The sequence below is a fragment of the Alosa sapidissima genome, chromosome 22, assembly GCF_018492685.1.
Source record: "Alosa sapidissima isolate fAloSap1 chromosome 22, fAloSap1.pri, whole genome shotgun sequence".
Lineage (NCBI taxonomy): Eukaryota > Metazoa > Chordata > Actinopteri > Clupeiformes > Clupeidae > Alosa > Alosa sapidissima.
Window position 1 is genome coordinate 12725221 of NC_055978.1, and position 27769 is coordinate 12752989.

At 44.9% G+C, this 27769-nt stretch overlaps 2 protein-coding genes across 3 annotated transcripts in view; both read left to right on the top strand.

Moving 5' to 3' along the window:
• appa (amyloid beta (A4) precursor protein a) overlaps nt 1-20680 on the top strand; it is a 29284-nt gene extending 8604 nt beyond the window's left edge. Inside the window, exons 2-17 of one of the 2 annotated variants that reach the window (XM_042079374.1) lie at nt 3968-4135; nt 4355-4484; nt 4764-4876; nt 5392-5582; nt 6342-6643; nt 8587-8754; nt 10622-10755; nt 11261-11335; nt 12063-12221; nt 13674-13802; nt 14427-14526; nt 15854-16066; nt 16184-16237; nt 16745-16833; nt 17430-17576; nt 17788-20680. In XM_042079374.1, coding sequence (XP_041935308.1) covers nt 3968-4135; nt 4355-4484; nt 4764-4876; nt 5392-5582; nt 6342-6643; nt 8587-8754; nt 10622-10755; nt 11261-11335; nt 12063-12221; nt 13674-13802; nt 14427-14526; nt 15854-16066; nt 16184-16237; nt 16745-16833; nt 17430-17576; nt 17788-17889 — 2274 coding nt within the window. In that variant the 3' untranslated portion in view covers nt 17890-20680. The remainder of the gene's footprint in view (nt 1-3967; nt 4136-4354; nt 4485-4763; nt 4877-5391; nt 5583-6341; nt 6644-8586; nt 8755-10621; nt 10756-11260; nt 11336-12062; nt 12222-13673; nt 13803-14426; nt 14527-15853; nt 16067-16183; nt 16238-16744; nt 16834-17429; nt 17577-17787) is intronic. The other variant, XM_042079375.1, reaches the window with a different exon arrangement.
• Nucleotides 20681-26042: 5362 nt separating this feature from the next.
• tiprl (TIP41, TOR signaling pathway regulator-like (S. cerevisiae)) lies at nt 26043-27192 on the top strand. Its single transcript, XM_042079380.1, has one exon. It carries the CDS (start codon nt 26224-26226, stop codon nt 27004-27006), a length of 783 nt encoding a protein of 260 aa, XP_041935314.1. The 5' UTR covers nt 26043-26223; the 3' UTR covers nt 27007-27192.
• The last annotated feature ends 577 nt before the right edge of the window (nt 27193-27769 follow it).

The window sequence follows — 27769 nt, forward strand, 5'->3', positions numbered from 1 at the left end:
GATTATTTCTACCAACTTCCCAGTCAGTCAGCTATTGAAACAATGGGTGTTTCTCCATTTGTTAATAAAACTTCATAGCAACAGAGTCATTTCAAGTCCTTCAGCTGCTTCACTGGAAATTTCCATTGACTGCAAGATTGGCAAACGGTAACCAGTGTTTTTTGCCAGTGCCAACAAACATCAGCCTCGTGACCAGGCTTGACTGTCCTGAGTTACTTTTCTACCAGAGTTACTCTGTAACCTGTTGAGGAGTGAATTATTTTTTCTGGTTCCTTCTAGAATTCTACGAAACAATCTATAGTTTCAGTGTTCTTTATACAGTCTATGGGGAAAATCTCTGAGGGTAATTGTCGCATTATAATGCGGAACTCTCAGTTCGCGACCATTCTAATCACATATTTGTGACCGTACTCCTCACAGCCCCACGCAATGACCCTGTTCACACAGGCCTCCTTGGCCCTGGTGTGTGGCATTAAAGCAGCGGCCGGTGATTAGACCATCGCACGCCTGGTGTGCGTAGCGAGCGGCCGCTGGTGCCTGATTGACCGGGCGGACGGCTGGTGCGAAACAAAGTGGCCTACTTTTTTGCAGACCTCCTCCTCCCTTTCCCCTGGAGGTTGCCACGGTGACATTGGAAGGTTTTCACAGAATCGGCAGCGCCTCAGCCTCTCCGGTCCTCATTTCCCACACGATTTCTCGGCAGAGAGATTTGTCACTGTCATGGTGTGTGTGTGTGTGTGTGTGTGTGTGTGTGTGTGTAGTTCTGAAGTGTTAGCTGCAGGGTTCGCCACCATGCTCCACTGGACCGTCTCAAGTGCTCCTAATTTTGTAATTTTGTTTCTAATGTTGTGTGTGTGTGTCTAGAAGCAGGGAACACAGTTAGAGGAGTGTATTCTCTCCACGTATAGCTTCTGCACAGTCAAAAGGAGCATGTTTTGTACATGGCTGGTTCAGAACTAGCTCATGGAGCCCTTGAACAGCCCTCTCCAGCCCTGCCCTGTACTGCTAGTGTGCAGAACAGACGTCTCCAAGGGTTTGCGTGCATGTGCTGTGGTCAGGGCTGGGCTGGCCTCCGTGCCCCTAGAGATGGCTTTATCAACAGAGCATGACTCTCTCACCGCAGTGCGTTAGCCACCGTAGCAGTGGGGCACACACACACACACTCTCACCAGCCCACTGACAGCATTAGTTAGGATGAGCTCTCTCTCTCTCTCTCTCTCTCTCTCTCTCCCCTTCTCTCTCTCTCTCTCTCTCTCTCTCTCTCTCTCTCCCCTTCTCTCTCTCTCTCTCTCCCCTTCTCCCCCTCCCCCTCTCTCTCTCTCTGTCTCTGTGTGTATCAGTTATTGGTGCCTGCAGGCCTAAGCTCAGAATGCTGATCCAGCAGCGCGAGCGAGGGACAGAAAAAGGCGGAGGATGAGAGAGAGAGGAAGAGAGAGATCACCACTCGGACAGGGATATGGGGAGTGCCCAGGCAGGGCTGATGAGAATGGACAGATGAGAGAGAGGAAGCAGGTGGAACGAGCGATGGCAGTCTGCCCTCATCTCATCACACCCCACCCTTTCTCTCTCTCTCGATCTCTTTCTCTCTCTCTCTTTCTCTGTTTCACCATTTCTTCAATATAGTACAGTTCAATATGATCAGAACGTAAAAGCGAGAAGCGATCATGGAGAAACTAGGGGAAAGGGAAAAGGGAGAAGTTACTCAGCGAGAAAAGGAAGTTGGTACATGTTAAGGAAAAAATGCAGGAACTGAAACCAAGAAGGAATGGAGGGTGATGCCGAGTGACGCCCGATGGGCAGGAGAGAGTTTCTGCTGTTTCACGCCTACCCAGGGGGTTTATTTTTGCCTTCGCCTGCAATACACACCTCGCCCTCACATTACTACGGTGCACTTCAAAACAGGCCAAGGGCGTGAGCTTGCAGTACTGCATAAAGATGACTAAATTGCAGTTATACTGACCAGAGTCCTTATGTAGACACAGAGGTGTAAGATATGCGCTGGTCATTTCTGTTTTTAATGTCAAGTAAAAAATAACACACCCTACCTCTCCTTTCAAGCACCACTTTATGGTTATGGGATTTGGCAGACGCCTTTGTCCAAAGCGAAACTTTAGTGTTGCTTCTTCAAATGGGTGATCTTGCTCACTGTGACGACTGTCTGTCTGTCTGCCTGCCTGCCTGTCTGTCTGTCTGGCTGCCTATCTCTCTGTATGCTCAACTGGAATTAGGATATTTGGAACTATGGCTGTTTATGGCACTGGTTATACACTACCGTTCAAAAGTTTGGAGTCACATTTCTTTCTACAAGTCATTGATGTTGTAAATGACTTGTAGAAAGAAATGACTGATCTTTAATGCAATATCTACATTGCCCATTATCAGCACCCATTCATCCAATATTCCAAAGGCACTTTCTGTTTACTAATCTGATATCATTTTAAAAGGATAACTGACAAAACCAATTGCAACTGATCTCAGCTGGTATTCTGGCTATTATGGAGTGGAATAGAAATTTCTAGGTGACCCCAAACTTTTGAACGGCAGTGTATGTCTTCTGTAAGGCTGTTCACGACTATCTTGGCCATTGCTAAAATCAGTGAGCAGACAGACAATCCCTTACTGCTTTTGCGGCCAGTTGGGGCAAAAAGAATTGGTCCTGATCCCTAGAGGGAGGCCTGTTCACACATATGGCAGTGCAGGAATTTGTCCCCGATCCCTGGGTGACCTCGCAGATGGCCGTGTGTTGGCTTCATGTGTGACAGTGTCATGTGTCACAGTGCAAGAGCGCTGGGGCGGAGACGGATTTGTCACCCAGTGTGTGTGTGTGCGCTCAAAGAGAGGGATTTACAGATTTGCAGTAGTCTTCAGCATGTGGTGTGCCAGGATGGGTAGGAAGGACATGAACTCCTTTAGGCAACACATCCCCACTCTAATGAGAGGCTATCTGATCTGTCTGAGCCTGCGTGTGTGTGTGTGTGTGTTTGGTATAAGGGAATTGAAGGCCATTCACCATGTATCATCTCTCTCAATTGAACCTTTGTGCTGAATCCAATACATTCAAATCACTAACAAGATTAGAACACAAAGTGTAACCATTCTCTTTCTCTCTCTCGCTCTCTCTTGCTCTCTCGTTCTCTTTCTCCCTCTCCCCATCCCTCTTTTTCTCCCCTTGAACTCCCTGGCTCCTTAACACAATGCGGTCTTTCAGAGGCATTTTTCCTCTTTCCTCCTTCAAAGGCCTCAAATCATGTGCACACACACACTAACACTAGAATACACCCACACACATTAGCGCAAACTACTATTAACAAGACCACTTAACATGGGCACTTTAATTAATTAATATTAATATTGACTTTACATTTGTGTGTGTGTGTTTCCTATCTGAAAGAGAAAAGCTGCTATTAAAGGGGACAGGTGCCGGTTGAAGGGCAGCCAATTGAAAAAGCCTTTGCCTTCCTGCTGACATCCGTTCTGTTCTGACCCGCACCACAGGTTAAAGCAGGAACACAGCGTGTGTGTGTGTGTGTGTGTGTGTGTGTGTGTGTGTGTATGTGTGTGTTCTCTCCCACATGTCTTCCAGGTCCTTCCCTGCTGTCTCTCATTCTCTTGTTCTAATTGAAGAGGCCGTGCTCCTCATAGATGCCCATACCTTTTAATTAGCCCTTCCACATCAAAAGCCAATGGCAACCCCCTTCTGGAATGATTGACAACTGAAGGGGTGGAGTGAAGCGTCTCAGCCAAGCCACCACTGGCTAAAATAAAGCCAAACGTTAATGCAATCCAGACGGATCAACCAACAGATCACACATGTTGTCTTGTTTGTTTGTTTGATTGATCACTGAGTCTATGGGAAGTCATGAGAGAAAATTTGGGCAGAGGACTAACTCTCTCTCTCTCTCTCTCTCTCTCTCTCTCTCTCTCTCTCTCTCTCTCTCTCTCTCTCTCTCTTTCTCCCCTTCTCTAGGTGCCGTCGGACGAGGGCGGCGGTCTCCTGGCGGAACCGCAGGTGGCCATGTTCTGCGGGAAGCTGAACGTGCACATCAACGTGCAGACGGGCAAGTGGGAGCCCGACCCCAGTGGAACCAAGAGCTGCATTGGCACCAAGGAGGGCATCCTGCAGTACTGCCAAGAGGTAAGGGAGGGACAGAGAGGGAGGGAGGGATGAAGAGGAAGAGGGAGGAGTGGGGGAACAATGAACGGAAGAAAGGGAGGTGGAACAAATGGGCAAATGATCGTGTTTGGAAATGGAAGTGATAAGAAATGGTGTAAGTGGTAAGACATTCAGAGGGCATAAGATGAACACACAAAAATAGGAATACTTAAGTGTGTGTGTGTGTGTGTTTTCTCACAGGTTTACCCTGAGCTGCAGATCACAAATGTGGTGGAGGCCAACCAGCCTGTCAGCATTCCCAACTGGTGCAAGAAGGGCCGCAAGCAGTGCCGCAGTCACGTGCACATTGTGGTGCCCTACCGCTGCCTAGGTGTGTGTGTGTGTAGACTTCTGAAGTGTTTGCTTCAGGCTGTGCCTCCTTCATCATGAGACAGGCTCGTCTCAAGTGCGACCGTGTGTGTCTGTCTGTGTGTCTGTCTGTGTGTGTGTGTGTGTGTGGGTGTGGATGGGTGCACATCTCTTGATGTGTGTGCCTGTGAGATTTGCACATTCATTAACACAGTTAATGTACTTTTAATGTGCCTTGTCGAACTGTTGATGTATTAACACCCCCCCCCCCCCCCCATCTCTGTTTGCGTGCGTGTGATAGTTGGAGAGTTTGTGAGCGATGCCCTGCTGGTTCCCGACATGTGCAAGTTCCTGCACCAGGAGCGCATGGACATGTGCGAGAGCCACCTGCACTGGCACACCGTGGCTAAAGAGGTGCGTATGTACACACACACACACGGGCACACACACACACTCACGGACACACACACACACACACACACACACACACACACACACACACACACACACACACACACACTGGCAGCAAGCTTCCTGTGAGTCCTGCCTAAAGAGGCCGACTCATGCATTAGCGGCTGTGTATTTACCACTCTTGACATAATGATTAAATGCATTCTGCCACAGGCATTCACAATCTCTTTATATCACATCAACTGCATGTCATGTTGGCCTGCAGGAGACTCTGGAAGAGAGATAATCAAATCCATTGAGCACAGCAGCGTCCTGTTTTCTTTAATGCCCTTATTTGTGTGTGTGTGTGTGTGTGTGTGTGTGTGTGTGTGGTTGCGTATTACTGTCGCAGAACATTTACGCTTCAGTGGAATATCATGTTCTTACTGCGTGCCTAAATGAGTTTGTATGAGCTGATTTATACATTAATTCTACTTTTGCTCACCCCCCCCCACACACACACACACTTCTCATCTCAGTCTTGCGGGGACCGCACCATGAATCTCCATGACTACGGGATGCTGTTGCCGTGCGGCATTGACCGTTTCCGTGGTGTGGAGTTCGTCTGCTGCCCCAGCGAGGCGGAGCAGGAAGCGGACAGTGCTGAGCTGGAGGTGGACGACTCAGACGTCTGGTGGGGAGGAGCCGAGACTGATTACACCGACAACAGGTACACACACACACCCATATGTGTCCGTATACAGAAAAAGGTAATCATTGACGTGTGACACACTCGCACGCATGCACACAAACATTCCAACAGATGCACATATGCACACTTATCTAGGTTTTGGTGATATATTTCCTCTCTGCTTTCAGATCATTCAGCAAACCAATACAGCCACTCACAGACTTACTTACACACACGCACACACACACCAAATCATGTATCACCACCCATTTTATGATGATGAACAGTCCCCATTTAGTCACCAAGTACATCAGGTTCTAATCTGGAGTTCCTATCCCCTGGACGGATGTACTAGGCTTAGGGGGCGGAGGATATTGCTCTGTGATTCAGAGGTTTTAGAATGTGGAGATGGGCTCCTCTTACTCATAGCGTCGGACGGAAATGTATTTCCGTATAGAAGCCAGGATTAAGGTTAGACAGATGTGGATTGGGAAATTGACACACTGCAGTAATGAAGGACTGCAGTGTTACCTTATTAAGTTATTGCAGTATTACTTTAAATCTCTTAAATCTCCTGAGTTCTTCGTGTAGGCTACATCACAATGTTAACTGCTCTCAAAATGTACATGTATGGCAGAGACTTGCCTGTATTGACACAGAGGTACCAGACACAGACACTCTCTCCTTTTCTCGATCTCCTCTCTCTCCTCTCTGCTCTTTCCCTCTCTCGCTTCACACCTCCCCTTTCCCTCTCTTTTCTCTCTCTCACTCTCTCTCTCCTCTTCTCTTTGTCTGCAGCATGGTCAAAGAGGCTGTAGAGCCTGTAGTAGAACCAGAACCCGAGCCGGAACCAGAACCAGAACCCGAGCCCAAGCAGGAGCAGGAGGAGAGCCGGCCTGCCGTCTTCGAGGAGTACGAGGAGTACGACCAGGAGGAGGCCGCCGAGGACAACGACCAGGACGGCGACGGCCAGGAGGACGAGGAGGACGACGAGGAGGATGACGACGAGGATATTGCCGACGACAGTGAGCCCACCACCAGCGTTGCCATGACGACCACCACAACCACCACCACCGAATCTGTGGAGGAAGTGGTCAAAGGTGAGTGAAAGAGTCAAGGCCCCGTGTCCACTAAATCCCAGTGCCTTTGCTGCAGTATCTTTTTGTTTGAGGTGAATATGACTGAGTTCTACCCTGGTTAAGGTTCACTGGGCAGGACTACTCCACAGTGTTCAGCTCCCCGACGTCCCATGAGTGCTTTGCTGATATTGTATTTTCTGACACGCATACATTTTTGGGTGTGGTTACGTTTAGCTTTTTTTAATTATTATTATTATTATTATTATTATTATTATTATTATTATTAGGGCTGTCAATCAATTAAAAAAAAAATCTAATTAATTACATACTTTGTGATTTAATTAATCTAAATTAATCGCATATATATTTTTTGCTGTTTAAATATTTAAATTCAAATGAATCATTGAATAATCAGCATCAATCAAGTTCAAAAACTCTTTCATTATTATTTTCACTGTTCAAATAATTGCCATAATAATCTATGATATGACATAATATGCTGAGGAAATTAATTCAAAGTGCTTCAAATTCAAATAAATTAAAAATAAAGTGCTTCGGGAAGTTTTTTTTCACATACAAGGCGTTTCAGGCCACAGATATAACCTTGGGGACACAATGAAAATAAATGAACACTCCCCTCAATGTCAGCACTTATTTCTTTGCATTGATGTGCGACTATAGAGTTGATGAACTCCGATGCTGCAGACATTGCAGAGGACTTTATTTTCAACACTTTATTTTTTATCAACACCATCAGGCCGTTTTTTTAAAGTAAATGTTCCAATCAATGATCCAGGCAGCACATTTTCTTCTCTCTCCTTCATTTTACAGTCTAATTTTTACTGACTAGAACGGCTCGGGGTCAAAGGTCATACGGAATTGATTAATCTGCACTCATTTTTTTAATCAGTTATTTTTTCTCAAATTAATTAATCAAAATTAATTAGTTATTTTGACAGCCCTAATTATTATGCATTAGGGCTGTCACTTTTGTGAAAAAATTCTGTTCGATTTTTGAGACATAAGTGTTCATTGAATCGATTGTAAAATCGATATTTTTATGTCTAAAGACGTTTCCATTTTCAACGGCAAATATAGGCCAATCCACAAACAACTAACAGGCATTAGGACGAACGTAAAGAGGGCGCTTGTAGACGCAAACCAGCAATATTTCTGATGATTTATTGGCGTGAAATTTCGTGCACAATAACAAACAGGAATGCAACATTCTCGAAAAACAATAAGCCGAGTGGACTGCCATTACATCAGTGACAAACATGACTGCAGGCTTCAACGTAACTGTGTCTGTGTTTACGATTAGAAAGGTCAAACAAATTTTGCCTACGTAGAACTCGATTGCACAGTTTGCATAGCCTACAGCTTTGTTCTACTCCGTAGTTTGATATACCAAAAATCCAAAGTACTTCCACATCAAACTCCTCAAGTTATTAGGGCCTATCACTCGTCTCTTCATGCCGCACAGGTTGATCGCGTTGTCCTCCATCTTTTGGCAAAACACAAGCAGCACAGCAGCTGATTTAAACAGCTGTTTCCGGTGCGTAAAATTGGTGGGAATTTTCTTTTTAGCTTTCGCAATGCTTACTGCACTTCGGAATTCTTTTATATTCTTATATTCTTGTTTGTGAATTTTGTTCTCTCTTTTTCATTTGTTTAATTCGTTTAAAATTAATAGTGTACATATTTGGTTAAAATCGATTCCCTATTTTAGATTTCGAAACTTGTGGTGTTTTGTCCAATCGTATGTGCAATCGATTTTCGAACGTAAAGTGACAGCCCTATTATGCATGCGTATGAACCTCATTCATTCTACATTTGAATACATGTACAATACAATACGTGTGTGCGTGCATGTGTGTGTTTGTGCATTATCGTCCTTATCATTTTGGTGTGTGTGTGTGTGTGTGTGTGTGTGTGACTGCGCTTCTGCGTGGTGCGCTCTGTAGAGGTGTGCCTGTCCCAAGCAGAGACGGGCCCGTGCCGGGCCATGCTGCCCCGCTGGTATTTCGTGGGCGAGGAGGGCCGCTGCGCCCCCTTCATCTACGGCGGCTGCGGCGGCAACCGCAACAACTTTGAGTCGGAGGAGTACTGCCTGTCCGTCTGCAGCAGTCTGAGTAAGTGGCCCCCGCAGATGTCCAGGGGGCCGTCCGGCGACCTGCGTGTGTGTTGGGGTCGCTAGCAGCTGTCTAAAAGCCGCCGCCACCTTCTCTCCGTTCTGAGCACTGGGTGTCTAATATAACCACTGGCAGTCTGACGTTAACCACCACCACCGTTAACCTGGTTTTCTCACACAGGCTTTCTAATGTTGTTTTAGTATGCCTAGATTCACGTGTGTGTGTGTGTGTGTGTGTGTGTGCACTCACGTTCCTCCTCACATATCTTAACCCAGAAATGTCTGTGCACTTTCCTCCTCACCTTATGTCTTAGTGATTTTTCCAGGCTTTCAACAGGCATGACTGCTCCTACTTTGACTGCCTATATAGTGTGTTGGTGTGAAGTGAAGCGATTCCCATGTTCTTGCAGCTCTCTCTCTCTCTCTCTCTCTCTCTCTCTCTCTCTCTCTCTCTCTCTCTCTCTCTCTCTCTCTCTCCCTCCCTCTTCCTCTCTCTCTCTTCCTCTCTCTCTCCCTCCTCCTCCCTCTCTTCCTCTTCCTCTTTTCTCTGCTCTCTTCGCTCCCCTGGCTTTGAGAGTGCGGAGTGTTTCCGTGTGCGTTTTCTGCTCAGTTGAGCATGACTCTCATGCGAAATGCTGCTTTTCTCAAATAAACCCTTTCTTTCTCTAAGCCACTGTGCTCCTATCAAAGCTTAAACATGTAGAGCCCACACACACAAACACCAACACACACACACACACACACACACACACACTTTCCCTCATTTAAACACACACACGTATAGTCACACACATGCAGACACACACTCCTGCACAAACAAGTACAGATTCGTGCCAAGTCTTGGTGAATGCTCCTGTTGTGCTTTCAGAAGTGGGCAGTTGAGTCATATGGTACCATATGAGCAAACCTGCTTCACATGATGGAGGCAAACACACACACACTAACACACACAAACTTGGTATCTTTGTCTTAATAATATTATCTTATCTTAACTGGCAAATCTACAGTGGATAGTTCAGCCACACACACACACACACACACACAAACTTTGCAACCAAGCTTAACAGTGCATTAACTTGAATTTCACACACACACACACGCACACACACCTCTGTGTTTAATGATGTCATATCTCTAATGGCGCTCTTTAATGAGCTGTCATGAAGGCAGTGCACTGCGGCGCGAGCCTGCAGGAGTTTCCACTGATGAGAGCGCCACCACCACAAAACTCACCGCAGGCCTTATATAACCCAAATACACACGCACACATACACACGCACACATACGCACACATACACACGCACACATACATACACATACACACACACACACACACACACACACACTCTCTTATATCTCAATATTGTTCTCTCTCTCTCTCTCTCTCTCTCTCTCTCTCTCTCTCTCTCTCTCTCTCTCTCACATGTATAGAATCTCTCAAACACTCTTTTCTATCCATTTCCTATTGATTCTTTTTCCTCTTGCGACGTCTGCTGTGTATTCTCCCTCCCACACACAAACAGCAACACGCAGTGGCATCCAGCCAGTCTCCTCTCCACATCCAGTGGTCTACTCGTGTTTCACTTGTTTGTCCCCTCTGCTGTTTGAAGCCGCAGTGACGTCTGTTTTGCTGACGTTTGGGCCTGGCGCTCAAACGCGGAGCTCTGCCCTCACCTTGTAGTTGTCTGGCTTGATCACTCCGCTAACGTGCCTGCTAACACACCGCCTGAAATGTTCTCACGGGTGATGGGTCTAACTCTTAACACAAACCGCAGAGCGCAGTGATTAACAGAGTGTTTCTCTCCACCCCCCCCCCCCCCCATCTCTCTGTCTCTCTCCATCTCGGTCCTTCTATCGGTCCTCTGCAGTGCCCACTCCCACCCCCGCCACCCCCGACGCTGTGGACCATTACCTGGAGCTGCCCGGAGATGAGAATGAGCACGCTCACTTCCAGAAGGCCAAAGAGAGCCTGGAGGCCAAACACAGGGAGAAGATGAGCCAGGTGAGCAAGGCGAGGAGAAGGGGAGCGAGAGGGAGGGAGAGGGAGAGGGGGATTAGAGAGTGGGTATCAGGCAGAACTAGTCTGATTAAAAGAGGACCGAACAGTGGAGGAGAGGAGGAAAAAAAGGAAAAGGGGAGAGAGAAATGGAGGGAGGGAGGGAGAGAGGGATAGGGAGGGAGAGAGGGATAGGGAGAGAGAGCTAGATGGAGTGGGTGACAAGAGAAGACTTTAATAATGTGAGATTAAATTCAGTGTCCCCAGGTCCCTGGTGGGAAAGTGGGGGAGGTAAAAATAGCAGTGGCATGTTTTTAATACAAGTCTCATTATATTTTCTCCTCCTCATTATTCTGTCAAACATTCACATTATTACATCTGGGACAAAGACATGGGATCGACACAGACAGGGAGACAGTCACATCTCAGTCAGTATAAGTCAGTAATGTAATTGTCACTAATCGTGATTGTGTGTGTGCTTATGTGTGTTTGCGTGTGTTTATGTGTGTAGGTTATGAGGGAGTGGGAAGAGGCAGAGAGACAAGCTAAGAGTCTCCCACGTGCAGACAAGAAGGCTGTGATCCAGGTTAGACTCACACACACACACACACACACAAACAAACACAAATGTGGAAACCCATGTTTATTTCAGTTTGTTTATAGCTCAAAAACAGTCTTTCTGCATTATTATGGAAGGTATAGACACCATTTTGCAGCCACTCATAAACAGTAATGACTTTAATTAAACACAGCTGAAGTCTAGCTAAAAGCCTAATTGAAAGCCCCTTGTGCAGACACACATTTAGCTTAGTGGGAAGTGTAGTAATTAGGAAATAGGAGCAGCTTAGTCTCCACTGACTAGGAACACAATCTTATTTATTCTGTTCCCCGCTCTCTCTCCAACATCCTCTCTCATTTCATCCCCTCTGTTCATCCTTCTTTGTGACACTCTCTCTCTCTCCCATTTTCTCTCTATTCCTCCACTCACCACTCTGCCTTAATCTCTCCCCACCCCGCACTCTCTCTTTTCCTTTCTCACTCACTCATTCTCTCCATTCTCTCTTAATTCTTCTTCTCCTCCCCTCCCTCTTCCTCTCCTCTTCCTCCTACTCCCACTCTTTCCATCCATTCCTTCACCTCCTTTTATTCCCTCTATTCCTTCTCCTCCCCTTGTCCTCCTCCTCTTCTCAATTTCCTCATTCTACCTATCTTCTTTCTCTTTCTATACATTCTCTCTCCTCCTCCACCTCCTCTTCCTCCTCCTTCTCATCCACATCCTCCTCCTCCTCCTTCTCCTGCTGCTGCTGCTGCAGCACTACCAGGAGATGGTGGAGGCCCTGGAGCAGGAGGCGGCACGCGAGCGTCAGCAGCTGGTGGAGACGCACATGGCCCGAGTGGAGGCGCTGCTCAACGACCGCCGCCGCATGGCCCTCGAGAGCTACCTCACTGCCCTGCAGGCTGGGCCCCCCAGGGTACGACACACACACACACACACACACACTGACACACACACTCACACCGACACAGAGTTATATATACAAGTATGTAGCCTAAGTGCATTAGGTATACTCATGACTACACACCCATGCACACTCACAGGAGAACAGAAAAAGGGATTGCATACACATAAACATATGGTCAGCTTTGTCACTGCATAATGCATGGCTAACCTCTTAGGAGCACACGTGCTCTTTTGCACTCACCGATTTCAGAATTGAATGCACCACATGAGTCTCCATACAGATTACATAGTAATGTTACTCAGATGACAGTTTGACTGCCACATTGCTGTCTGTCTGTATGTCTCAGAACTGTCTCCCTCCCCTGTGTAGTGTTTCATTTTCATAGCAAAATAATCAAATAACAGCACACACACTCAGTTCAGCAGAGCAGAGGATTACACTCCACAGGGAGTCACGCCGCACACGCACACCAACACACGCACACCAACACACGCACACACCAACACGTACTGTACCTTCATACACTGACTCAACCAAGGCCACCATTGTACAGTGACCAGGCTACACTCTACCATGACGAACACAATCCTCACACATTCCATGGAGGCCATTGAGGGGTCAGACACCCTACTGCCTCCACAGAATACACACACACACACACACACACACACACACTAGTTCAGTACTGATAAACAAGGCCATTCATTTTCCCTTGTGGCGACTAACACCATGGGGTGGAGTGCTGTTACAGGCGCCTAGACAAACACCATCTGTAATTGCATTAAATCACTGACAGTGCATACGCGCACACACACACCCATACAGCCCTGTGTGTGTGTGTGTGTGTGTGTGTGTGTGTGTGTGTGTGTGTATAAACACAGCTGCCTACTGCTGATAAAGAGCGTCAATGGTTTGTTTTCTGTTCTCGGACAGACGCGTTGTGTTCTCCCTCTCGTTTCCCCCTGTCCTCATCAAACACGAGCACATTCACTCACACACACACACACACACACACACACACACACACACACACACACACACACACGTGCGTAAACAGCACTCTTCCTCTACCATCGGCCCATTAACGTCCGCACCACACCACTCACGGACTGTCACCACCACCGCATCACGCACCAGTGCGTCCCAGTGCCCTAGCTCTGGGAAAGCGAGGAGGATGAGGACTGCTACGGCACAAAGACAGACTAGATCTGTGATTTGCCGTTTCAATTCAGAATGAGACACAGATTGTCTTTGTTGGCATGGCGTGCAATGTTCACATACACTGCTGCCAAGGTAGGGAGTGGTTGTTTTTGTCTGATTTGTATGTAGCCTATATAATAATTATTTTGCCTCTCTCTTTCTTTCTCTCTCTCTCGCTCTCTCTTTACCTTCCTCTTTCTTTGTTTTTCTTTTATCTCGTTCCGTGTGTTTGTGTGTGTGTGTGTGTGTGTGTTTCTGTAGCCACGTCATGTTTTCAGTCTGCTGAAGAAGTATGTGCGTGCCGAGCAGAAGGATCGCCAGCACACGCTCAAACACTTTGAACACGTCCGCATGGTGGATCCAAAGAAGGCCGCTCAGATCCGCCCCCAGGTACACACACGCAAACACGCACGCACGCACGCACGCACACACATACACACACACACACACACACTTTGAATGCTGAACAGAAAAAGGAAAAAAAAAAAACGGAAAAGGAAACCTGAAAAACAATGGAATAGCCAATAAAGCAAGAAGTTTTCTGGAACATAAACACATTCAAATATTCTTTCATTACTGATTAATTTTATTCAATGCTTCTGCATCTTCAGAGTTAATAGAGGACAAATAGTTAATAAAAGGCCAATGAACCAAATAGCATGTCCCCAGCTTTAACCATTAACTTGTACACGTGTAGCTTAATAACTAGAGTGTAGGCAGCAAAGCTTAATGCCAGTGTAGCTTACAGGGAAGCTACACCAGGCGCGTAACTGCAGCCTTTGTGACGTGTAAAATCCATTTTAGAAGAATGGTTTATTTTTTTCGAACGTACATGCCGCTATCACGTCTGGTGTAGCTACTTCCATTGATTACAGTGGAAGCTAATTGTTGCAGCAGACGCAACGCGAACAGAACGCTTCAGTTACGCGCCTGGTGTAGCTTCCCACTAAGATTGTGTGCCCAGCAGTACTTTTGACCGCCCCCTCTTCTGACCTTTTGACCTTCTGACCCTAGGTGTTGACCCATCTGCGTGTGATTGAAGAGCGCATGAACCAGTCCCTGGGCCTGCTCTACAAAGTACCTGGCGTTGCTGACGAAATCAAGGACCAAGTTGGTGAGTGGCTCACATGTGTACACTCACACACCCGGACACACGCTCACCCACACTTACTTATCTTAAGATTAAGTCGTCTCATATACTTTGTGATTTTGACATCATGATGAATTGTCGGTTACAAGCCAAAACTTTGCCACAAAGCCTCCACACCCTGTCAGTGTGATTAGAACCTGAATGTACTGTCCTGCTTATGGTGTGTCAGCCAACCATGCTCATGTGGTGACTCACACGTTGGAGTTCCATTGAGCCAGTTGCTAGTTGCCTGAAGGGGGCTGGTTTGGGGTTGGGCTCTCAAGCGGAGAAGGTCAGTCGACAAGCTCAGACAAGGGGAGCGAAGCATTCGAGGCGAGGAAACTGGAGGCTTTTTCAACCGCAAATCAGTTGCTGAGTCACACCAAGGCACACTTTTCAGAATTGTCTTGCCATTGTTGTTTGGAGCCACGCAAAAATACACAAACACACACATACCAATACAAAAACATAGGCATGATACACACACATTACATTACATTTGGCTGACGCATTTTTAACTAAAGACACACACACACACAAGCCCTAGCATGACTCATTGAGCACAAATCAGCATGGCAGGAGGGAATGTAGGTGGGAGTGTGTGTGTGTGTGTGTGTGAGTGTGAGAGAGTGAGTGAGTGAGTGCGAGTGCGTCACAAGTGCCATCTGTGTAACTGCCCTACAGTCTGCATCTCCCACCTCTCTGCCAGCCCTTAGCCAGGACCAAAAAATAAGTGCCCCCAAACGTTTTCCGGTTCGCCAGTGAGATGACATCACCCCTTTCTTTAGCTCCTCTCCTCCTCTTCTGCCCCCCCTCTCTTTCTTCATCCTTGAGGGAGAAACGCTCTGTCTGTTTCAGTTCTCGGTCCTCTCGTTCCCTTGGGTCCATGTTGCCCTCTCGTTTAGACTGTTGTGTTCCAGAGTGCTGGGAGGTTATGCTACGCACAGAGGGGACACACTGTAACCAGAGGAACCGCAGACTGTCTTATCTGCTTTCCTGTAGTTTAGGCTTTCATTAGGTCTGAAGTCTATATGTGCTGTGAATATAAATAAGCTCATTTCTGTGACTTTCAAGTGTTTTATTTACAGTTTAATGTTTCATTTTTGGTGTTGACTGTTCACGACATAATTGAAGCTCTTTTGTGTGTGTGTGTGTGTGTGTGTGTGTGTGTGTGTGTGATCCCAAGGGGACATGAAAATGAGTGGGAAATGGGACAGAGTAGGTCCTCTTACCTTAGTAGGAAAACAGGGGGTTTGATTACTTCTTTCTTTCTTTCTTTCTTTCTCTTTTTCTCCCTTTCTTTCTCTCTCAGAGCTTCTCCAGAGGGAGCAGCAGGAGATGTCTGTGCAGCTGTCTTCGCTGCAGACGGACGTGCGTGTCAGTTACGGCAACGACGCCCTAATGCCCGACCTGCCCGAGAGTACGGCACCCCAGGAGACACTGCCCCCGGTGGAGGGAGGACTGCTGGACGGCCTGGGCTTCATCCACCCCGAGAGCTTCAACCAGGCCAACACACTGAACGAGGGTACACACACACACACACAAGCATAAATACAGGACTAAGTACAATAAACCCATGCAAGCATGAGTATTGTTCATTGTCTATATTCCTCAACTCTACTGATCTGTGTGTACTTTTCAGTTGAACCTGTCGACGTCCGTCCCATGCCAGACAGAGGACTTCCCACACGACCAGGTATGTGTTTTGTGTGTGTGTGTGTTCATTTTTGATCATTTGACTAGCAAATCAGGCGTAGTTCATTGGAGTTCATAATTGATGAGAGTGGTAGGGTCTTATGTAAATATTACCACTTATGTAAATACTACCAAGAGCATTTAAACGAGAATGTCCACAATAAATGCTTATTAGATTTGATCAGTCAAGTAAGACATCAGTAAGACATTGCTAGTGTCTGTCTTCTATCTTTCACTCTACTTGCTTAGCCTAGCAAACTCTACTAGTTTAGCCGTTGGCATTTCTGATCCTCATTGGATATTAATTAAAATTCTTTTTAGATTTACATTAATTAATTTGGCAGTCACTTCTATCCATGGCGTCTTACAGCAATGGAATAACATTCTCTCTCTCTCTCTCTCTCTCTCTCTCTCTCTCTCTCTCTCTCTCTCTCTCTCTCTCTCTCTCTCTCTCTCTCTCTCTCTCTCTCTCTCTCTCTCTCTCTCTCTCTCTCTCTCTCTCTCTCAGGCACAGGGCTGAAGCTGGGAGAGATTCCTGAGCTTAAGATGGAGGCTGAGGAGAGGCACAGTGCTGGATACGTCCACCACCAGAAACTGGTAAACAAATAAACGTCAACATCCATCACCTTTCACACCAAACAGCTTACTGATTTCAAGATCACTAAAATGTGTCTATAATGGCTGAAAACACAAACAAAGGAAATAAATGATGATAATAATAATAATAAAAAATATACATATTGTAGCAAGTAATTTACTAATGCTAAAGTGTAGTGTTACGTGTTAGTGACAATATGGTGGGAGTTAGTAAATTATGTAGGTTAGCCTCGATATCATGGTGCCAGCATGCTGCTGATTGGTAAACCTTCAAGGAGAGAAACAGCTGCTCACCCTCAGACATCTTTGGTGACTAGATGAGCGAGCGAGAGGAGGGAGGGAGAGGGAGACCGTGCTGTGCGCTGTCCTTGTTACTCTTTGACAAGGTCGTGTTGGCATGGCAACACAGGTCCACGGAGATGGCAATGGTTCTGCTTTCCAGTGTTCTCATTATACCCCCAGCTCTCTCTTTCTTTCTTTCTTTCTTTCTTTCTTTCTTTCTTTCTTTCTTTCTTTCTTTCCTCTCTCTCTCTTTCTCCTTCTCCCCTCTATATCTCTATTTCTTTCTCTTACTTTTTTATTCTTTTCCTCCTCAGGTGTTCTTTGCTGAGGATGTTGGTCCTAACAAAGGTGCCATCATTGGTCTGATGGTGGGAGGGGTAGTCATAGCGACCATCATAGTCATCACCCTTGTGATGCTGAGAAAGAAGCAGTACACCTCCATCCATCATGGAGTCATTGAGGTGTGTGTGTGTGTGAGAGAGAACACTGTAATGAGTTAACATGTGATATTACTTATTTAGTTTAATGTTTTGTTTGAAGAAGTAAACACTAGTCGCCTCTGATTGTCTTATTGTGTGATATGTTTGTCACATAAATTAAAGGGGCATGACTTTGTGTGCCTGTGACTGGCCAACTTTCTTGACTTGGTGGTATTAATTTCATCATTTCCAGGTGGACGCTGCAGTCACTCCAGAGGAACGCCACCTGACCAAGATGCAACAGAACGGCTATGAGAACCCCACCTACAAGTTCTTTGAGCAGATGCAGAACTAAGGGGCTCTTGCAACCCTCTACAACCCCCATATCTCCAGTCCACCCACCCCCCATCCTTCCCTCAAACCTTCTCCCCGTCCCTCCTTCCAACCCCCCCCCCCCCCCTCTAGTTCTGGACAGTGTAGGAAGGACCCATTCCCTTATTCAACGCAGCCTGCAGCATTTACCACTAACATAAGCATGATCCTTCATGATTGGTCAGTGACCATGTACGTCAAAATACCAGACCTGCCAGCTTTATTTGGATTGGGAAGAGCGGTTTTGGCCCTCTAGTCTCCCCCTCCCATTGGCTGGCCACATAGCTCAGCAGCCCCCATCCCCCCCCCCCACACCCCCCCCACCCCTTCTTGAGGCAGAGCGTGGAATGTAAATCTCCAATAGGTGTTCTAGAATCAGAACTGCTGGTGTTCCCCGTGCTGGTCTTCTATCAGACTTGGGGCAGATAGAACTGATCCTGGGTCTGTGGGTGGAGTGCACTGATGTTACCATCGGGGGTGAACACTCTCCCATCTCTACCAGCAGCCAGATCACACCTGAGGGTTGGTTACAGTGAGGCCAGCTCTCCTCTCTCATTCCCTCTCTGATACTCTCTCCATCCTTCTCTCTTTCTTTCTAACTCTCTCTCTCACTCAATCTCTCTCTCTTCCTCGTACTTTGACGACAGCAGTGCTGTGTTGCTAAGGTGAACTATAACCCTGAGACGTGGTGGATGATTGTATTGGATGTAATAATGTTGCGCTCACAAATGAGAGCTTTGCTTTAGGGTTATCCAGCAGTCTGGTTTCTTTTTCAGAAAAATAAGAAGAAAAAAAACTAAAAATGGTGGGGGAAAAAATGAAATGAAAAATACGTCAATTGTGGTTCTTTTTTTTAATACGTGTAATGTATTGACGTCATCAGGACAACTAGCTGTACTTATTTAGTGCATGGTGGAATAATTAAAAAAAAAACAGACAAAACAAGATTTGAAACAGAAATAAAAAAAATATATCTGCTGTTCGGAAAGGGTCCTTTCTCACGTAGAAACCGTGTCATTTTAGCAGAGTTGTATATCTTCTAGTATATTCTTGTGAACATGTGACTGAATGGAGATGGAGACATGAAAACAGAAATTAGAATTGGCTTTCTGCTTTGATATCATGTAAACATATATTTTTTTTAGGTCAGTGCTCATGCTGATTTTTGATTTTTTTTTTTTGTCTTTTCTTTCCTTTTTCTTTTTTACTTCACTGTATTCCTCTTTCTTAACAGGGGAGGCTAGTTGAATCGGTTTGTGTACATTTGCGTATTTGTTTAAGTTTAATGTGTTTGCATCCTATGCATTTATTCAGAGATTAATTTAGTGGCTTTCTGAAGCGGCTGTATTTAATTGATTCCTACTCATTTCATGTGGTCACGTGTGTGTTTTTTAATGGTTACACAGGGCCCAAGGTTTGGGGTGGGGAGGGTTCCGGGTTGTTTGTTTGTATGTATGTATGTATGTTTACGCCTGGATGTATGGTTTGAGGGTGTGTGTGTGTGTGTGTGTGTGTGTCCGCTTTGTGTGTGTGCGCATGTGTGCGTGCATGTATGTTCTTTCCAGTCAGGTTAGCGTTTCTCATCCAATTCCATGTCAGTTGGTAGAATACTTCTTCTGTCCCTCCACTGATTCATCACTATTCCACAAAAGCACAGAAAGAAGCTCCCCTCTCTATCTCTTGCTGTCTCTCGGCTGCTGTAACACAATATCTTAACAGAAAAAAAATAATAAAAACGGGTGCAGCGATGCACTTGGTGCATGTCTTAGAGGAGTCTGCAGGATAGAGGGAAGGGAAAGAGGGGGAGAGGCAGGCGAGAGAGCCTGGCGCTCGTCAACAGCGACACCTCTCCCTCCTCTGCATGTCTTGCACTCCTTCCTCTGTTTTGCTGTCTTGCATTCACCCCCCACAGTCTCTTCTGTTTCAAGCCACCCCACCACCCCCCAAACTCCCCCCCCCCCCCCATCTAGCTTCCCTTCACCAACTGCAGAATGTGCTGTTGCTTACGTCTTAACTGCTGCTGCAGACACGCAGCCAAAACAAACAGACAAAAAAAGCAAACAAAACAAAAAAACAGACCACAATGAAAGTCATACTCTGGTGTGTAGACACAACAAATGAATGTGTTTTTATAGGGTTTTTTTCTCTCCTCGGAGATGCCGTTCAACTTTGCATTCTTCAGCCAAGCTTCCCCACCCCCATCCCACTCACACCTGTAGGAGCCCTGGACACCCACGCCACCCCCTAGAAAACTCCACTCCTTAGTCACCTTGTTCTGTTGAGATAACTCCACTCCCCGTCGAGGACATTAGCAGGAAGCCATCCTGGTGTAGGTTGGTAGGTAGGGCCCTGTGATATCTCTGCAGACTCTCAGAGGCCAAATTGAATGGGAGTGATAACTGCTCTTAATGGTGTCAGGGGAAACTGGGGATGGTGGAGACTGTCCTCTCTCTCTCTCTCCTCCATTCGGGTTGTTCTGTAGCTAGACACTGGAGAGATGCTGCAGGTTGGCAGTAGAGTGTGTGAGCGAGTGTGTGTGTGTGTGTGTCTGTGTGGTTGGTTTGCTGTGTTCCTGAAAGAGGCCTCCTGTGCAGCGGGTTGATGTGGAAGGCAGCGGATTAAAAAAAAAGCAGGTGTTTCTCTCTTCTTTATTTCTTTCTCTCTGTGACTTTCTCTCTGTGTATGTGTAAGAAACAATACATTTGCTTTGACTGGGGGAAAAAAGCTTTCTACACTGTATTCCATAAATAAAGTTTTGAATGTACATACAGAAATTCCCTCCCATGGTGTGTGTGAATTAATTTCTATGTTATAACTCTGCTCATCATGTACAAATATTTTAATGGTAGGGAGACCTAATAAAGGTGTTTGGGCTGCACCAGTAATGTATAAAATTGGAGCCCTTCTGCCCCCTATTGTAGAAGAAGGGAAGGACATGGTGCAGTAAGATAAATCACCAGACCCACCCAAGCTATACTTGCAGCAAGATAATGGCCTAGATCATCGTGTACTGTAATCTAAAAATCCACTGCTGCACAAGGAGTATTAATCAAACCTTTCTTGTTTCACATGACTTTGTTATGTAAGGAAATTTAATTCACATTGTACAATTTATACAACTGATTAACTACAAATTACAGTATGGAACGACACAGACCAATAAAGAGTTTTACAGATAATGTAAAGTGCATTAAAACAGTAGAATTGTTTGAAAGAAAGTGGTACATGATATATAAACAGACCTGGGGTCAATAACATGATTTAATATAAAATTAAGGGTTTTGTTTTGTGGAGGTATCCACATAGGACTGAAGGAAGTCAAAGGCACTGCTGGGGATCTTCAGAGGTAGAAGCTGTCTTGGTTGACTGAGGCCATTCTGGGGTCCAGTTCTGGTGCCAAGTCCCCTTGTTCCTCAGGAATCTGGTTAGAAAACCAAAAAAAGAGGTCCAATGGCAGGACTAAACCATGCTAAAACGTTGCTAAAACATTACTAAAAGGGTCAAGAGTTAGATGCAGGGTATAGTGATATAGCTGTATATGTTATATACTGTAATACAAGAATAAATAATACTTAAATCATGAAGGAGTAAAAAATTAAATCATTTTGTGTAGACACAGATCAGCAAAAGGGATTCAAATGGACAACAAAATGTTGGCAAAGAATGCCTCCTGAATGTTCAGGCCACCATTGAAACCAATATGACATGCTCGAGTGCAACCTAACTGAAGCCTGCTTTTGGTCAGCAAATTCCTCCAGCTGTCTCTAACTGAGGACAAGAAACACAAACCGTAGCGTGAAAACTCATAAGTCAACTTGCCAGATGTACTTCATACATGTTTATACCCTCAATGTAGGTCACTTCAAAGACAGTGTGTTCAACGTCAGCACGCAAAAATTGTGCATTTAAATATCAAACATACGAAGAGAATACACTCACCTCTTTTGTGGGAGGGTTTCTGGTTATGAGGGTAGAGAGGCAGGGACACAAACTGTGTTCCCCTCAGTTCAGCCACCCAGTCCATGAAGTCCATAAGCCTGCATGCGGAGAAGACAATGAGATCCAGAATCCATCTTCACATGGATACAACCACATGTTCTGAGGTTTAATATTAAAAATCTCTATCAAATATGGGCATTATATAAACACCGACCAATATGAGTGCAGAGGAACTATATGACCTAAGTGATGAAGAAAACACCATGGCGAGAATGAAAAGGAAGACCTCTGCCTTCATGTCCATCAGTTCACATTATAGAGCTGAGGCCTTAATCTGTGACTATGTAATGATTAGCACATTAATTAAAACACATAAAACACAATTAAAACCATATTGTGTGTTATGGTTTCACATGGTTGATCAAAATTCATACCAATCTTTTGTGGGCTGTTGCTTCAAGTTATGCAATCTGAAAATATAAACCAGTGAATTTATGAACAACAGAAAAATATACAACCTATATGGGTCTAACCAATCTGTTTGCATTTAAACCCTCAGCACTCCCAGCTCTTGGCTGGACTATGAGTGGATCAGAATCTTAAATTGTGGTCAGCCGTGGCTATGGTTAGCGCTTCGGACTTGTAACCGGAGGGTTGCCGGTTCGAACCCCGACCAGTAGGCACAGCTGAAGTGCCCTTGAGCAAGGCACCTAACCCCTCACTGCTCCCCCGCTCACTGCTTAATAAATAAAATACGTATGTTCACACACATACACACGTGTGTTATTTTCATATCCCTATATGACCGCTTCGCTAGCTTCGCTAGCAGCGGTCATATAGGGATTGTCAAAGTTTTTTTTTTTTTTTTCGTCATCTACTTCCTGAATTTTTGGTCAACGATACCCGGGACACCGAACCACCGGGGCACATGAAATTTGGTGGGTATGTAGCCCCACTAGACTTTTATGGAAAAATTTAGTTTAGTCCCCGGGGGCCACTCCCCCCCCCCCCCCCCCCGTGCTGGGCCCCCCGAACCGCAAAAAAAGCAGTTTTTCCTAAATAACTACCTAAACCGTGGCATGGTATGTTGGTCTCAAGGGCCCACATCAACCTGGCCCATAATCACCCATTTGTGATTTGCACCCCCCCGGTAAAAAATGAAAATGCAATATTATTCTGCTTTAATCACCCCTATCTTCAGTTAAGATGTTCAGAACTGCACACACACACAGGCACCCACATACTATCGGTATTAGAACGGCCGATACATAATTACAAATTCAGTAGGATTAAAAGAAAGCCAAAATAGATATTCATCATCATCATCATCATCATGGCTGCATTTCCAGTATTGGCGATAAGTAGTCGTTTGTCCACTAGATGGCGCATCGTTGCAGTGAGACGTAATTTTGTTGGAAGTTAAAAGTGGGTTGGAAAAACAATGGACGGTTCCTACAAGGACTGTAGATTAGGCTACCTCAGAGAATGTCTAATAAGGATACGACGATGTTCACATGAAATGTAATTCCCATTTCTTCTTGAAGCCGAAATAAATCTGAGGATGTTTATCGGACATGCTTGGTTTTTACTGCAGGTACGTTAATCTTATAATATCAATAAGGACCTAGGTAATGTTACCGTTATAGCGTTAGCGTTGGTTGAGTGATGGAGGCCAATTTGATTGATTGCATTTGTAGAAAACTATAAATGCGGTTTATACCAAGCAAATTTATTTAGAGATTAGATTATTTATAAGTTTATTTTGTTTTAGGTGTGTGCAGGATGTGAGAGGGGAATCGATGTGCTTTGATTCCAGCTTGGTAGTTGTAGTCTGTGAAAGTAAAAAGTGAGGTGACAGGTGTGTGTGAAGTATCCAAACAATGACACCTTCATTTCATTATGGCTGCTTTAGCAACACACCTTAAGCTACTGTGTAGTGGGTCCCATTTAGAAGTGGCTACTTCATTCGCGCTTTCCTTTACTCGTGGAGCTGCGTGAATTTTATTACAACTTTTCGCCACGATATGGCAGTTTAAGTCCGCTTGATACTGTAAGGCGTAAGCCATTGGTTTCCAAAGGAGATTTTATTTGTGTTGCCAGCATAGCCTATTGACAATGTATGTTGTAAATAGGCCTACCTTATAAGCCTACCTGTAGCTTAGGGAAGCTAACAGCTTTCTATTAGGATCTAGTTTGTTAGTTACAGTTTTGTCATAACTCCCTGATGCATTTTTGCATTTAGAATAGCCAGAGCGTGGATATCTCAATCGGAAAATTAAACAATATCAGGTGCCTATGGACTAGGCTGGGTGAACCCAGCCTGATCTGCCCGCTATTTATTTTTTGATTTCTTAAAAGATTAAGCTTGGTTTTGTGAAAGCCAGACTAGCCATGGACCTCAGTTACACAATGCAAGGGAACATGAATCAGCCTATATTTGCACGAATAACGGACAACAGCTCTTCAACTTTGGCCCGTTAAAATGTGACAGTCTAGCGACGCATTTCATCCAGGCCCATTTGGACATGTCAGTTATTTGCACCACTGGTTAGATGTAAAACAGCATTTCGTTTCAGACTACTGTTACTTAATTTGTGCATTGACAGTAAAGTATTATATGAACTAAAGATGACTAAAATCTTATGTAGAAGAAGAAACATTCACAAAAAATCCATCCATCCAAAAATGACCTTTGTTTTTGATAGCTGTTGAAAACGGCATGGAACTGACAGAGATGTTTTTGTTTATAAATAAATAAATAACATTATGCTGATACCTTTTGCTTTTCCCAAATACAATGTAGCCTACAGGTGTAAGTGACCTTTCAATCCAGTTGCAATGGATGAACTGTGATGAACTGCCCTACTTGTGATTGTTTAGAGATTTTAAATGTTTTATAACAATGCTACATCTTCTTTGGCTATTCTACAATCTATTCACCTTTTCAGCACCAGTAGGCTACTTTCTGTGCAGCCGCACACACACACTCAGGCATGCCAAACAAGCATACACAAAAGTTTCAAGAGTGGGGGATGGAGTAAAATATGGAGACAAATTGAAGTGTGATTTATTTTCGCGGAACGGATGTACAGGACTGAGCGGCGGTCATATTTTGTACCGCTATGCGGTACATGTAGTTGATCGTTGATATTGCATTGACATTATTGTTATTATTGCCATTATTATTGTCTAACTTTTTAAAACTGTTTTAGCTAGGCTACTGTTCATGTTTAACTATTGTATTGTTTTATTTTTCAATTCGCTTAAGTGCCTGCTAAAATCCATAACCATATAACATAGCCTAACCATAGCCTAAATAACCGCCGACTAAAAAGAGACGAAGGATATATAATAATAATAATAATAATAATAATAATAATGTATTAATTGAAAGGGTGAGAGGTGTTACTCAGGACCAGGATGGCTGGAGCTTGTCCATCATCATCCTCTCTCCCCTATAAGGTGTCCGTGAGCACCCTAGCACAGATCCACCACATAAAAGGTGGGTTGATGCCAGGTAGGCATCATAATCATCATATTCATCATCACCATCATGAATGGAACTACGCTTCCACTTATCCCTTGGCTAGCTTCAGTCAAAGTCCTTTTAGGCAAGTCCCTCCACTCGGCGGCCATATACCAACGTTTTATGGGCACTCATCGGGCACAGTCTTTGGGTCGAACTGCGCGTGCGCAAGGCTTCACGACACCAATCTTGCTCCAGCGGCGAGATCACAACACATGATTGGCACGATGTCTTCACAACACACCATATGATTGGCTCAATGTATTCACATGTCGACGTTTTGCCGAGGAAGGGGTGGGATATGTGTAGACAACGGCCATATTGGCGTGACAAACTAGCCCCATGCATTTCTATGGAGTATTTTTTGAGTGCTGTGTCTCCTCATTAGAAAGCCTCTGCTTCAGTTTATAGTGCTGAAATGCGAAATGTTTTTTTTTTCTTTCACTAGCCTATCGTTTCTTTCCATATCCTAATTTCCCTACTCTTTCATTGATTTCCCCGATTTTTATTTTTGCTTTTTGGTAGTAGGTAGCAGGACATTTGGACGCTAAAAAAAAAAAAAAAAATCCAGTCCAATCTCGTGAATAATCTAGCCTACTGTGAAGAAGCCTACTCCAGCTCGGTTGGGGACAGTAAAGGGAAGAACTGACAGCTAGTAAGAAGAAGGAAGGAAAACACAGGAAATAGTGTGACGTATTTCCTGTACGAGTGCATGGCGGAGTCTGAGTGGATGCAAAGAAGCTGAAAGTGATCAAAATAACTAGTTAATGAAAAAACTTGGAAGGTGATGCCACATTAATACGTCGTGTTAGCACCAAACTGAGATTTCGTTAAGTCTGGGTTGTTTATTTTATGTCGGATATGGCCATGGCTCAAGGATTTAGAAGCAGCAAGCAAGATTTCGCTTTCGGACCGTGGAAGATCACTGCAGCGAAAACACACATAATGAAATCAAAAGACATTGAACGTTTGGCTGAGGAGATGCATATGCCTGCTCTTCCAGAGATGCTATTCGGGGATAATGTGTTACGCATTCAGCATTCGGACGGTTTTGGCATAGAGTTCAACGCAATCGATGCCCTCAAGCGCGTAAATAATCTGCAGGACTCCGTGAAAGTTGCCTGTGCTCAGGAGTGGCAGGAAAGCAGAGCGGATTCCGAACACTCCAAGGAAGTGGTGAAACGCTATGACTGGACATACACCACCGATTATAGGGGTACGCTGTTAGGAGAAGATATGAGGATAACGCCAACAACCGAGCGCATAGACTTGGAGAGGCTGAAGGCGCGGGAACAGATCGTTTTCTTCGAGGACGTGCTGCTGTTCGAGGACGAGCTACACGACCACGGTGTGTCAATGATCAGCGCAAAGATACGAGTGATGCCTACCAGCTTTTTCCTGTTGCTACGGTTCTTCTTGCGCGTTGACGGTGTGCTCATTCGCATTCATGACACCAGACTTTATCACGAAGCCGGGAAGAACTTCATGTTAAGGGAGTTTAGTGCTCGAGAGAGCAAAATCTCAGAACTGAAGCATGTTCCACCAGCCCTGTACACAGACCCCAACGAGGTTGCCCAGTATCTGCCTCTACGCTTGACCGAGTGTGAGAAACTGGACTTTCCGTTGAAAGAATGAGTCTGATTGACGGCTATGTAAACCAGTTCTGAGGGGAGTGATTTGTAATGTGCAGTGTCATCAGATGTATTGAACAGACGGGCATGGTCCTACAACACAGCACTCTAAACTTGTGGCACTTATTCCTCTTCATTTGAATTTAAATGTCGGTGCGTTTGAATAATAAATTGACCATGTTGTATGTGACACTTTCTTTGCTGGCCTGCTATGATTGTAAACTATGTAACCTAGGACTACACTTTCTTTTTTCTGAGCCCAAGTGGGGTTCTGTCCTTTTAATGGCATTTGGTTAATTGCATATTTGCACAGAATATCCAGTGCATGAAAACAACTAACAAAGACATGCTAGAGCATGCAGAAATATTTGGTTTTTACTGTACTTCAGGACTGAGTTTAAATGTGATTGGTTTATTAGGGATTTTTGTAAATATGACTTCTGGAGGAAATCTCTCCTTTCAGATTCTACTGCCCAATAGCTCTGATTTTGAATAATTAAGACACCATACTCTGATTAAAAAAGGCTGTATTATGCAACAGTTATACTTGAGAGATTTTTGTGGTCGTTTTTGCACAAGGTACAAAGCTCTCAAAAACATCATCACAAGGCAGACAAGGGCTGTGGTGGTCTTAGCTTCCCTGTGTGGTGTGTAATGATACAGTAATGTACTGATTTGTGATTGTCATTGCAGAATTATATGAAGGAACAGGCAAGACAATTGGTCAGAAAGGAAGGCAGTATAATTAACAACACCATATTGCATTC